Genomic DNA, 14,335 nt, shown 5'->3' on the forward strand with positions numbered 1-14,335 from the left:
ATGTAAAGTATCACATTATAAAAACTTAATCTTTAACAGGCTAATTTATTTTTTAAAAACAGAACTACTGTGAGTCACAAGTGCATTCTTTTTTTTTTTTTTTTTAAAGATTTTATTTATTTATTTGACAGAGAGAGAGAGAGACAGCCAGCGAGAGAGGGAATACAAGCAGGGGCAATGGGAGAGGAAGAAGCAGGCTCCCAGGGGAGGAGCCCAATATGGGGATTGATCTCGCCCTGAGCTGAAGGCAGATGCTTAACAACTGACCCATCCAGGTGCCCCTCACGAGTGCATCCTGAGGCTGAAGGCAAAATTTACACGGAAAACTGTATTTTGATTCAAAGTCTGCTAAAGCACAGAGAACTCTGAACTTGAAGTGTGACAGATGATTTCACTGGCCGACCGCTAGGGACAGCTGGTTGCCTAATCTCCTAGGAATATGTGTAACCAGGCTGAGAGTGTTCTCTCCTAGGAGTGATGCCGAGGATTCTCTTCTAATGTTTGCCTCCACAATTCCAAGGCTGACCAATTCCTCTTCTGAGATATTTTTAGAACCTAATTTATTAAACTACCACACTATTAGAGTGCTTAGATACCAAATGTAAGCTTTCACTGCTACACGAAAACACACCCTTAACTTTAATGTCCTTTAATAAAATTATAGTAGTACCATTTCTTGTGATTTATATATAAAAAGTAGCACGTAGTCACCATAAAAACAGGAACTTTGTTCACTAATGAATCCCCCCCACATGAAACTGGTGTTCACTGTGTTAGCTAAATGGAAGAATGAATAACTTAACCAATAATAATTCATGGCTATCATTGATCGAATGCCTACCATATTGAAGACATTGTGCAAGATGCTGCTATACATTCACTCTAACCTTTATGAGACTACCTGCTAAGCAGGAGACTTGGAGGACTCAATGTGCATAAAGTCACATTCTCAATGATGAAAGGTGAGACCGGAGGCAGGGTGGTGTAATGGTTAACACTGCAGGCTCTGCGTGCTGGAACAAAGTAAACCTCAACCTTACCTTGCACCACAATAAGAAATTAACCTGAAATGAAGCATAGATTTAAATGTAAAAGTGCAAACTGTAAAACTTCAAGAAGAAAACATGGAAGAAAATCTGTGTGATTTGGGGTCAGGCAAAGATTTCCTAGTCAGGAAACCAAACAAACTGTACAGGAAAAAACCCGATAAACTGGATTTCATCAAAATTAAAAACTGCTGCCCTTGGAAATGCAGTTAATAAAATACAGTATTTGCAAAACACTTATATAAGGGCTTGCATCCACAATAAAAAGAAATCTCACAGCCAAATAATAAGACAAAATCCCATTCAAAATAAGCGAATAACTGAATAAAAACTTAGCCAAAGAAGATATGGCAAACACATAAAAAAACACTTACCATCCATAAACATTAGAAAAATGAAAATTAAAACTACAATAAAAAAAAACAAAAACACCTGGAGATACTACCATGCACCTACTACAATGGCTAAAATAAAAAAGACTAACAATACTAAGTAGTGACAGGATGCAGAGCAATTGCACTCTTAGGTGTTGTTGGCAGGACTACAAAATGGTACAGTCACTTTCAAAAGTAGTTTGGCCGCTCATAAGGTTAAACATACACTTACCACACAACCTAGCAACCCACCACTAGGAAGTTACCCAAGAGATTTGAAAAGATATCTCAAAAAGCCTGTACACCAAAGTTTATAGCAGTTTTATTCCTAATAGCTAGAAGCTGGAAAAAGCCTAACATCCATCAACTAGGGAATGAACAGACCATAATATATCCACACAATTTACCTTCAACAGTAAAAATAAATTAACTACTCATACATGCAACAACACAGGTAAGTTAAAAAGATTATGCTAAAAACCAGAAACAAAGTGTTACCTAATATATGATTTCAATTATATGACATTCTGGAAAAGGCAAAGCTATGACGTAACACATCAGTGGTTACCAAGAGCTGGGAGTAGAGGGAGCGGACTACAAACTTGAGAGAACTTTTTGGGGTAATGCAGATGTTTTATGCCTTAACTGTAGTGATGGTTATGCTACTGTATGCATTTGCCCAAACTCATCAGACTACATACTTTACAATGGGTAGATTTTACTATATGTAAATTACACTTCAATAAATCTGACTTAAAAAAAAAAGTATGGATGGGCTTGGGATTCTGAGAAGTCTGGACTAAAATCCTGGTTTCCACACCATACTTGCAATGTGAACACCTGAGCCTCAGTTTTCTTACCTATGAAACCTCACAGGGTTACTACGGGTCTTACATAATGCATTTTAAAGCACTCTTATGCGTCAGAGCCCTGGATATTAACACCTCAGCTATGGTACTACACTCAGAAACTTCTCGGCTACTATCACTGCCTCTTGCCAGTGTTAACTTTATCTGGGCTTGAATCTATGGTGAAACCTCTAGCAGCTTCATTCTGTAAGTCCAGCCAGTCCACCAGATCCTAAATATTCCCTCTCTGAAATCTGTTTTTTAAATTTAACTCCAGTGTACTTCACATATAGTGTTATGACATCTGTTCAGTCCCTGTAGCACAAAACCCAGGTTCTATTCCCGGAGCTCACTACCTAAGTAAAAGAAGCCAGGACAAATAGAAAGGCAACAAAAAATATAGCAGAGTATTTAAAGCTGAAGTGTTAGTGTGAAATGAGACAATGAAGAAGTTGGGTTATCAGGTAAACAAGAACCATGAACTTGTGGGTGGAAGAAATAAGTGTGCCAGAAGGTGTTTTCTGATTTAAAAAACAAGTATCTCAAGCAATTTCCACTGAAGACAAAACAGGGCCAAGGTCAGGATAGAATGTAGTGGGACGAGAATAAAGTAGTTTATGACATAATTCCTAAAGACAGAGGGAATCCATAAAAATGAGAAAGCACGAATGCAGTATTGAAATGAAGTGGTCTTCTAGATGGCTCCTGGGAAGGTGAACTGAATCAAACTTTGTTTGGTTCCATGAAGGGAAGAAACCTAACCTTTTATGTCAGAACTAAAACAAAACCAAACAAATCTTTGAAATCAACCACTTAATAAATATTTACTGAACCACCTGCTATAAATCAGGCACTGAGCTAGGCTATGAGGACACAGAGAATAAAATTAACCCCATGCAGAACTAGTCAAAACTAAACACAAATAAAAACACAATATATACATGTTAATTAACTAGAATTTGAATAAAAACTTAAAAAAAAAAAAGAAACAATACCTCACTATTTGCTACAGCCTTAGTTAGAATCCTTGCATCACTCAATAAATAGCAGTTATCTCTTTGCCATACCTTGACATTCTTCCTTTACAAATGTTCCATTTCAACTCTATGGATTTCCTTGATACTGTTCAAGAACAGCTTGCTTTTCCCTGTCTTTACATCTCTACCTACCCATTTATGGTCAACAAAATCATATCCCCAATTCATTCCAATGTAATCCTCTCTGGCCATCTCAGACACAAATTCTTTTTTTTATTCCTCAGAGCTCTTATGCCTCTTGTCTTTTTCTACCTAATGTGTGCCTGTCATCTTTCTCACCAGGCTGCCCTCAAAGATAAAACGTGTTCCAGTGTCTTGGGAACTACCACACATCTATACACAGTAATCATGATTACAGTCCTAAAATATATCATACTTTATCATTCTTTTGTCTATTGAACTAAATTCTAAACCCACTGGTTCTCTATAATCTGACTGCAATTCTCTCACTGATTTTACCCTGGTTTACTTAACCCAGACTCTTCCTGTATGTGTGAAAACAGACATACAAATGTGGATGTAAATACATTTTTATTGTATTTATACATAAAAAGAAAAACTGACAGGCTGTATCTGGAAGGTCAGAAATGAGGAGGTAGAAGAGTATCTCTTACTTTTCAACTCATATTTTTCTACAATTTTCACTGTGAGCACATATTACTTTTAAAAGAAAAAATTAAAATACGAACATAATATAATGCCTTCTACTCTGTCAGTTTGATTTTCCCCCATTCTTTAAGGCCCAGTTCAGCCATCCCTCTTCCCTTGAAGGTTTTGTGACAGATTTCTCTTCAAGACCATCCCCCCCTTTTTCACGGCTTTACTGAGATAGATTTCACATACCATATAATTCATCTGTTTAAAGTGTATATTCATAGAGTCATGCAACCATTACCATAACCTAATCTTAGTGTATTTCAACTTCCAAAGAGGAAACTATGCCAATTAGCAGTCACTGTTCATTCCTCTCCACCACCTACCTGACACAGTCATTACTCTATGTTCTGTCTCTATAGATTTGCCTGTTTCAGACATTTCAAATAAATGGAATCATATAATACGTGGTCTTTTGTAACTGGCTCCTTTCACTTAATGTGTTTTCAAGGTTCTTGCCTGTTGCAGCATGATCAGAACTTCATTCCTTTTTATGGCTGAATAATACTCCAACGTAAGGTTAAGCCACATTTTATTTAGCAGTTAACGGGCAACTGAGTTGTTTCCATTTTTTGGATATTATGAATAATGCTGCTATGAATGTCCCTATACAAGTTTTTTTGTAGATGTATTTTAAAATTTCTCTTAGGTGCAAGATTCTTTTTTTTTTTTTTTTTAAGATTTTATTTATTTATTTGACAGAGAGAGACAGCCAGTGAGAGAGGGAACACAAGCAGGGGGAGTGGGAGAGGAAGAAGCAGGCTCACAGCGGAGGAGCCTGATGTGGGGCTCAATCCCACAATGCCGGGATCACGCCCTGAGCCGGAGGCAGACGCTTAACCGCTGTGCCACCCAGGCGCCCCTAGGTGCAAGATTCTTAAGGAGTAAAATTGCTGGATCATATGTTTTTTTTAATAATAATTTTTTATTATGTTATCTTAGTCACCATACAGTACATCCTTAGTTTTTGATGTAGTGTTCCATGATTCATTATTTGCGTATAACACCCAGTGCTCCATGCAATATGTGCCCTCCTTACTACCCATCACCAGCCTATCCCAATCCCCCATCCCCCTCCCCTCTGAAGCCCTCAGTTTGTTTCCCAGAGTCCATAGTCTCTCATGGTTCATTCCCCCTTCTGTTTACCCCCCTTCAGCTGGATCATATGTTTAACTCTATGTTTAACATTTCAAGGAATTTCTGAACTGTTTTCCAATGCGGAACCATTTTATGTTTCTACCAGCATATATGAGGGTTCTAATTTCTCCCTATTCTTATTAACACTAATTATATGTCTTTTTGATTTACAGCCACTCTAGTGGGTGTGAAGTGGTATCTCACTGTGATTTTGATTTGTATGTTCCTGATGAATAATGATGTCAAACATTATTTTCATGTGTTTTTGGACACATATATACTTTTTTTAGAGAAATATCTATTTAGATCCTTTGCACATTTTCAAATTGTTATTTTTTTTTATTACTAAGTTATTAGAGTTCCAACTGAGGGTTGCTGGAGTGGAGGGGCTGGGAGGGACATTGGAGAGGGTCTGTGTTGTGGTGAGCGCTATGTATTGTGTAAGACTGATGAATCACAGACCTGTAACCCTGAAACAAATACATTGTATGTTAATAATAATTAAAAAAAAAAATCAGGGCACCTGGGTGGCTCAATCAGTTAAGTGTCTGCCTTCGGTCTCCCTCTGCTTCCTTCCCGCTCCTCATGCTGTCTCTCCCTCTCTCTCAAGTAAATAAATAAAATCTTTAAAAAAAAAAAAAACATTCACCATGATCAAGTAGTATTTATTTCTGGGTTGCAAGGGTGGTTCAATATTCACAAATCAATCAATCACTATAAGGCATCACATCACTAAGATAAAGGGTAAGAACCATATGATCATTTCAATAGACGCAGAAAAAGCATTTGACAAATACTATGTCCATTCATGATGAAAACCCTCAACGAAGTAGGTTTAGAGGAGACATACCTCAACATACTAAAGGCCATCTATGAAAAACGCACAGCTAACACCATCCTCAATGGGGAAAGACTGAGAACTGTTCCCCAAGGTCAGGAACAAAACTACTTTTATTCAACATAGTACAAGTCCTAGCCACAGCAATCAGAGAACTAAAAGAGACAAAAGACATTCAAATTGGTAAAGAAGAAGTAAAACTTTCACTATTTGCAGATGACATGATACTATGTATTATAAATATATAGTATAACATATACATACTATAGTTAACACACTATAGCATATGCACTATATATACGTATATATGTATACTATATTGTATACACATGTACTATATGTATACTATACATAGTATACATACTACATATACAGTACACATATACACACATAGATATATACATATATATATATATATATATCTGGAAAGACCACCGAAAAACTGCTAGAACTGATAAACAAATTCAGTAAAATCGAGGGAGACAAAACCAATTGTATTTCTATATACCGATAACAAGCAGCGGAAAAAGAAATTAAGAAAACAATCCCATTTACAATTGCGCCAAAAATAATAAGACACCTAGGAGTAAACCTAATGAAAGAGGTGAAAGACCTGTACTCTAAAAACCATAGAATACTGATGAAAAAAAATGAAAATGACACAAAGAAGTGGGAAGACATTCCATGCCCATGGAACACACACTGCTGAAATGTCTATACTACCCAAAGCAATCTACAGATTTAATGCATTCCCGATCAAAATACCAAAAGCATTTTTCACAGAACTAGAATAAACAATTCAAAAATTTGTATGGAACCACAATTTGTATGGAAGACCCCGAATAGCCACAGCAATCTTGAAAAAGAAAAGCAAAACTGGAGACATCGCAATTCAAGACTTCAACTTGTATTATAAAGCTGTAGTGATCAAAACAGTATGGTACTGCCACAAAAATAGACACATAGATCAATAGAACAGAAGAGAAAATCCAGAAATAAACCCACAATATGGTCAATTAATCTTCGACAAAGCAGGAAAGAATATCCAAGGGGAAGAAGACTGTTCAACAAATGTTGGGAAAACTGGTCAGCTTCATGTGAAAGAATTAAACTAGACCACTTTCTTAACACCATACACAAAAATAAAATGGATTAAAGACCTAAATGTGAGACTTTAAACCATAAAAATCCTAGAAGAGAGTACAGGCAGTAATTTCTCTGACATAGGCCATAGCAACTTTTTTCTACACAGGTCCCTTCAGGGAAGGGAAACAAAAGCAAAAATAAACTATTGGGATACATCAAATAAAAAGCTTCTGCACAATGAAAGGAGCCATCAAAACTAAAAGGTAACTTACGGAATGGGAGAAGATATTTACAAATGATATATCTGATAAAGGGTTAGTATTCAAAACACATAAAGAACTGATACAACTCAACACCCAAAAAACAAATAATCCAATTTAAAAACGGGCATAAGACACGAACAGACATTTCTCCAAAGAAAACATCGAGATGGCCAACAGATTTATGAAAAGATGCTCAACATCACTGATCATCAGGGAAATGCAAATCAAAACTACAATGAGATATCATCTCACACCTGTGGGAATGCATAAAATCACAGGATGCTGGGGAGGATGTGGAGAAAAAGTAACACTTGTGCACTACTGGTGGGAATGCAAACTGATGCAGTCACTCTGGAAAACAGTATGGAGGTTCCTCAAAAATTTAAAAATAGAACTATCTTATGACCCAGCAATTGTACTACTGGGTATTACCCAGAGAATACAAGAACATGAATTTGAAGGGATACATGCACCCCTATGTTTATAGCAGCATTATTTACAATGCTAAGATAGGGAAGCAGCCCAAGTGTCCATCAACTGATGAATGAATAAAGACGTGATACATACAGACAATGGACTATTACTCAGCCATAAAAAATGAAAACTGGCCATATGCAACAACATGGATAGAACTAGACAGTACAATGCTAAGTGAAATTAAGTCAGAGAAAGACTAATTTGATTTCACTCTTATGTGGAATCTAAGAAACAAAACAAAACAAATAAGCAAAGGCAAAAAAAAAAAAAAAAGGAGACAAGGAGACATAAACTAAGAAACACTTTTTTTTAAGATTTTATTTATTTATTTGACAAAGAGAGCGAGCGAGTAAGCACAAGCAGGGGGAGAGGGAGTGGGAGAAGCAGGCTCCCCACCGAGAAGGGAGCCCGATGCGGGGCTCAATCCCAGGACCCTGGGATCATGACCTGAGTAGAAGGCAGATGCTTAACTGACTGAGCCACCCAGGCACCCCAAGAAACAGACACTTAACTACTGAAAACAAACTGATGGTTACCAGAGGGGAAGTGGGTGGGAGGATAGGTGAAATAGATAATGGTAGGATTAAGGAATACCTTTGTCATGATGACCACCAAATGATTAAAATAAAAACTTCTTAAAATAAATAAGTAAATAAACAATCAATCAATTAAAAAAAATCTATACCAGTATTTAGAGATGAGTTTTAAGAGCCAAATCAGTTAACTTTCAAATAATTTTGTAAAAAATTCTTCTATTTGAAACCTAGATAATAGCCATTTTCAAGAATACTCTTACTTATTTAGACTAGGAACACTTTAAGAGCAAGGACATCACTGTAGTTCTTCTTGTACCTGTAGCCCCAGCACAGTATACCCCGTATATCCCTCGCACACAGGAAATACTTACTAAATGTTTAGGAAATAGACATTTTTATTTATAGTCTTTATGGCCTTTCTTATAAACCACAAGAATTTAGCAAACTACTCATCTGCAAATATATCAACATGTTATGCATCAATTCCAAATTTTGTGCAATGTCAAGAACATCCTGCAAATTATAAAAATTCCCTGGAAAGATGTGTCAATTAAAAAAAAAATCTCCTTAAGAATACAGAAATGTGTAAGGTCGGGTCATTGTTCAACAACTGAAGATCTACATCAGTAACTTAGTATGATGGTATGAATTTGTTTACTCTCAAATCCAAGCTCTTTGGGCAATTCTAAGACTAACCATCCAATACAGAACTAAGATATTAATCATAACATTATATAGTGTCTAATAATTTTTTCAAGAAATATATACAACATTCAAATTTATATAAAAATAAAGGGCTTTGGGGTGCTACCACGATAAAAGGTGATCTTCTTATACAAGAAATCAAATTACCTTCAATGGATCAAGTTCGTTCTCATAGGATTTGACAATTTCCTTTGATGATGTTAACTGGGCTTCCTTATTAGTAATCTGGTCACGTATCTCACAAGCTTTTTCCTTATTTTGCTTCAAATATTTTAGTTCCGTTTGACATTCTTTTACTTTCTGACCTTGTGTCTGACGTACCTGCCGAAGTGTTTCCAAGGCTTTAATGTACCTTTGGAGATATTAAGTAAAAATCAAACTTATGTCCAAGGGAATTACAGTAGATTCAAACAATGGAATATTACATAGTTGTTAAGATGATATTTACAAAGAGTTATTAGTAACTTAGAAAATGCTTATGATATAATGGTAAATGAAGAAGTTACATATAAATTATCAACCAGGTCAATAAAGATGTATAGAATGAAAACAGAAAGGAAATACACCCAGTGGTTGCTACTGGATGACAGGTAATAACTGATGACTTTTTACTTTCAACATATTTTTTTCTTTTAAAAAAGAAGCATCCAAATCGCAACCATGGCTCAATAACTGAAAGGATTACAAAGTCTCACTAAAGGTTACAGACCTTGTTGCTGAAAAAATCTCATCAAATTTTTGCTTCAGAGCCTTTCCTTCACTTAAAGGCCAATTCGACTCTTCTTGGTGACAAAAAATGACATTATTCAGCACAGACTTGGAAACCCCAAGAGAACTTATCATCTCTCGGTCAATTTCTGCACACTTAGAGCTGAGACTGACCTTCTCACCATGCCTAGAGAAAACAAAAACAGAATTTACGTAAAAACAAAAAACAATAAAAAAACCATCCATTGGTACCTACTCTAATTGCTTAATCATGCCTTTATGCTGTACTTGTTAAAAAAAAAAAAGGAGGAGGAGGAGGAAGGAGGAGGAGGAGGAAGGAGGAGGAGGAGGAAGGAGAAGGGAGAGGAGGAGGAGGAAGGAGTAGGAGGAAGGAGTAGGAGGAGGGAGGAGGAGGAGGAGGAGGAGGAGGAGGAGGAGGAAGGAGGAGGAGGAGGAGGAAGAAGGAGGAGGAGGAGGAAGAAGGAGGAGGAGGAGGAGGAAGAAGAAGAACAGACATTTCAGTTAAATCCACAGGACCTGGTAATGAAATGAGTATAGAGGGCAAGGAGGTGTCAAGATAGAGGTTATTGTGTCACTGGATGGACGGGAGTGCCATTCACTGCGATGAGGAGCACTGCAAGAGTATCAGGTTGTGGGAAGTTTTTCAGGAGTCAAGGGGAAAGACTCATGAGGTTGGTTTTGAACATGTTGAATCTGAGGTGTCTTCGAAAGAGCTGGAAGAACATGAGAAAGGCAGTTGTGTACGTGGGTCTAGAAACAAAGGTCTGGAGACCTAAATCTCTGAGTCACCTTTGAATACACAGTAATTTGAGTAATGGATATGGATGAGATTAACTAGGAAGAGAATACAGAGCAAAAATAGGAGAGGATCTAGGAGCCTGTCGAACTCCTACCTTTACTGGCTGGGTAGGATATGGCTGTGAAGAAGAGAAAGAACAGTGTCATGTTACGGAAGTCTACTGAAGATTTTCATGAAGTTATTAACAGCTACCATTTACTGAATTACAGTGCACAGAACAATGGCCCTTCAAAGATACTTCTAATCCCTGGAATTTGTGAATCTGTTGGGTTACACAGCAGAAAAATGATTATAGATGGAGTTAAGGTTGCTTATCATCTGGATCCTAAATAGAGGGATTACCCTGGATTATTTTGGTGGGCTAACACAATCACAAGGGTCCTTAGGCGGGGAAAGGGAGGCAGAAGAGGAGGTCAGAGTGATGTACTGTGGGAAAGACTCTGCCCACTACTGCTGCCTTTGAAGATGAAGGAGGGCCATGAGCCAAGGAATGTGGGTGGGGTATAAAAGACAGAATGGGCACGGAAACAGATCTTCCCCAGAGCCTCCAGAAAGGAACACAGCCCTGCCAACATCTTGATTTTAAGCCAGTGAGACCCGATTCAGACCCATAAACTACAGAACTATAAGATAATAAATGTGTACTGTTTTAAACCACTAAGTTTGTGGTTTGTTTTGCAGTCACAGAAAACTAATACGTAAGCTCTTACTACCTGTTCAGCATTTTATATGCATTAGCTCAATCCTTAAAACATCTAAGATATATATATATATATATATATAGTAATAAATACTGAATCCCTATTTTACAAATGAAAAAAAACCACACAGGCTTGCTATGAGATCTATTTTGTAAAGCAAAAGCATTATCCTAATTAACACAGAGGGTACCTGTGACCTTAGCTGGAGCCCTTTCAGTAGAGGAATGGGGATGGAGGAGGAGTGAGGAGGAAGAATAGTAAAGGAGATAGTATCAACAACTCTTCTTGAGAAGACTGGCTGGAAAGGGGAAGATGGAGACAGACAGTAACTGGCATGGACTGAAACCCAAGGGGTGCGGGAGAGACCGGAGTGTGTTTAAATTCCAAGGAAACAAACCTGCTTGAGGAGCCAGTAGCTAATATACTGCCTCTAGCACATAGTAGGTGCTAAACGTTATTAATTAAAGGAATTATTTCTTCATTAGTCGAACAAATAAATAAGCAAGTAAAAGGGAGGGGTAAGGGGACAGTTAAGTAATGTGCTCAACAAGGATAAAACCTTGAAGCCAGGACGGGCTAATTCCAAAATCCATACCCATTACAAGATGATACCTGCCTCTAATAAAGGTAACAGGGACAAATTATCTCTTTCCTATTTGTATGCTTCTCATCTCACCCACTCCTACACATGACACTAGCATTTTTCATCCATTCAATCTATATTTGAGTGATTGTGTATCTTCAATTGAGCAATAAATTACTCAAAGGAATGTAGCATTATCACTAAACCTTCAATGGGATTATTCTGTTTAAGTGATAAATAGATCAAACAACAAATGTTCATAGTGGATGAAGATATACACGTGTAGGGGCAGGGAGTACACGGGAACTCTACTTTCTGCTCAGTTTTGCTGAGAACCTAAATCTGCTCTAAAAAAATAAAGTCTGTTTAAAAAAATTAATGTCCCCCTAAAATAATGGGAAAAAACCCATTAGGTTCTTATGAACCTAAATGACTGAAAATGAATAGATATTCAAATATAAAATAAACACCTACTTTGTTCTAGTAATGACTCCTTCCAGGGTTTTAAATTCTGTCTTTTTGCTTTTCTGAGTACACACCATAGATCTCTGTACAGCTGTAAGTTCTCCATTGACATCACGAAACTGCAGGCGGATCTGGGCTCTAACATCTGTTTCTTGAGCAACCTTTGAAGGTGAATGGAGAAAATTATGCCACCTAAGTACCAGAGCATTAGTTCTAAAAGAAAAGACAAGCAATCTTACCAAAAATGAGAACAAAAAAGAAAAACTTAAAACATCCAAAATGAGTGACATTTTTACTTGCTATTCAATATATAGGAGGAAAAGAATACTCTTTAATTGACTTACTAAAATTATTTTCTACCCGTTATTCAGTATCATTAGGAGATCAGGTATGTAGATTTTTCAAATAAATAAATTTTACCTTCTTAAGTATCAAAAGTGTTTTCCAAAAGATTTTTTAAAACATACACATGCCCACAGAAAAGGAAAAATGCAGTATACAAAACTTTTCTCCCCGAACCACTTGAGATTAAGCTGCTGATTTGATGCCCCATCAAGATTTCCTACAAAACAGGGACACTGCCAAACGCAAAAATCAGGAAATTTAGAATCATGGTCCCCAGATTCAAGTTTTGCCAATTGTTCCAATATGTCCTTTACAACAAACGGATCTAGGTCAGAATTATATATTGCATTACACACTGTATATTGTTGTCATGCCTCTAGTTTCTTTCAGTCTGGGACTGTTCCTCAGATTTTCCTTGACTTTAATGATGGATAACTCTGAAAATTAGAAAACATTATTTTACAGACTATCTCCCAAAATTTGGGTTTGTCTAGTATTTCCTCATGAATCAGAATCAGATTATGCACCTTTGGCAGGAATATTACAGAAGTGATGTGTATTCCTTTCTTTGCATCTTGTCAAATGGGACATGATTTCAATTTATCCTCCTTCTGGGATAATGGTGGTATCTGCCACACTTCTCTACCATAAAGTTATTTCTTATACTTTGCTATTAATATATATTTGGGGGAGAGATACATCGAGACCATGTTAATATCTCATACTTCATCAAACCTTCTTCCACTAGTTTTAGTATCTATTAATGTTTCTTACCTGAATGAACCATCTCTATGATAGCTAACAAATAGTAATTTTCTAGTTCCATTGTTTTTCCTTCATTTATTTGTTAAGATTCTACTATAAGGAAGGGCTTTGTTTTTCCCCCATTATTTATTTTCATTTAAAAAATATCATTATAGACTCCTACATTCCTCACTTGAACTCCAATTCCCAACCAGGAGGCTACAGTTAGCTTCTGTGGATGCCTTCCTCCCTCAGCTTCACCAACTGGCTTTTGTACTGAATTAACTAGGGATGAAGGAAGGTGCTGAGTTTTTACCATGAATATTGAATTTATTTTGTTTTTAAAGATATGTTTTAGAGAGCAAGCACAGGCACAAGTGGGCAGAGGAGCAGAGGGAGAGAATCTTCAAGCAGACTCCCCACTGAATGGGGAGCCCACCGTGCGGCTAGATCTCATGACTCGTGACATCATGACCTGAGCAGAAACCGAGTCAAATGCTCAATGGACTGAGCCACCCAGGCACCTCATGAATTTAAATGTTTTTGCATTTACTGATGCTCATATGATTTTTCTCCTTTATTCTGTTAATGTGGCAAATTATACTGATTGGTTTTCAAATGTTAAACAATCCTTGCATTCCTGAGATAAACCCAACTTATTTTACTCATGGTGTATTATCTCTATCGGCATATTAATGAATTTGGTTGGTTACCATTTTCCTACGGATTTTTGCATTTTTGTTCATCAGACGTATCAACCTGTAGTTCTCCTGTAACGTCTTTCTCTAGTTTTGGTATCAGGGTAATGTTAGCCTCATAAAATGAGTTGGGACATACCTCCTCTGCCTCTCTTTTCTGCAAGAGTTTGTGTAGAACTGACATTATTTCTTCCTAAAATGTCTGGTAGAATTCAGGGATATCATCAGGACCTAAAGTTCTCATCATGAGGTTTTTAACTGTCAATTTCT

At 36.9% G+C, this 14,335-nt stretch overlaps 1 protein-coding gene across 3 annotated transcripts in view; it reads right to left on the minus strand.

The window, feature by feature from the left end:
* The window catches only part of RAD50 (RAD50 double strand break repair protein), a 106,497-nt gene that overhangs the window by 52,385 nt on the left and 39,777 nt on the right, over window positions 1–14,335 (minus strand). For 2 of the 3 annotated variants that reach the window (XM_040622471.1, XM_040622470.1), the window contains exons 3-5: window positions 12,353–12,439; window positions 9,711–9,896; window positions 9,149–9,353 (exon numbers count right to left, since the gene is read on the minus strand). In XM_040622471.1, coding sequence (XP_040478405.1) covers window positions 9,149–9,353; window positions 9,711–9,896; window positions 12,353–12,439 — 478 coding nt within the window. Of the gene's footprint in view, window positions 1–9,148; window positions 9,354–9,710; window positions 9,897–12,287; window positions 12,440–14,335 lie in introns of all 3 variants that reach the window. The other variant, XM_008691635.2, reaches the window with a different exon arrangement.

This window comes from Ursus maritimus, unplaced genomic scaffold (assembly GCF_017311325.1).
Source record: "Ursus maritimus isolate PB19 unplaced genomic scaffold, ASM1731132v1 scaffold_5, whole genome shotgun sequence".
Classification (NCBI taxonomy): domain Eukaryota; kingdom Metazoa; phylum Chordata; class Mammalia; order Carnivora; family Ursidae; genus Ursus; species Ursus maritimus.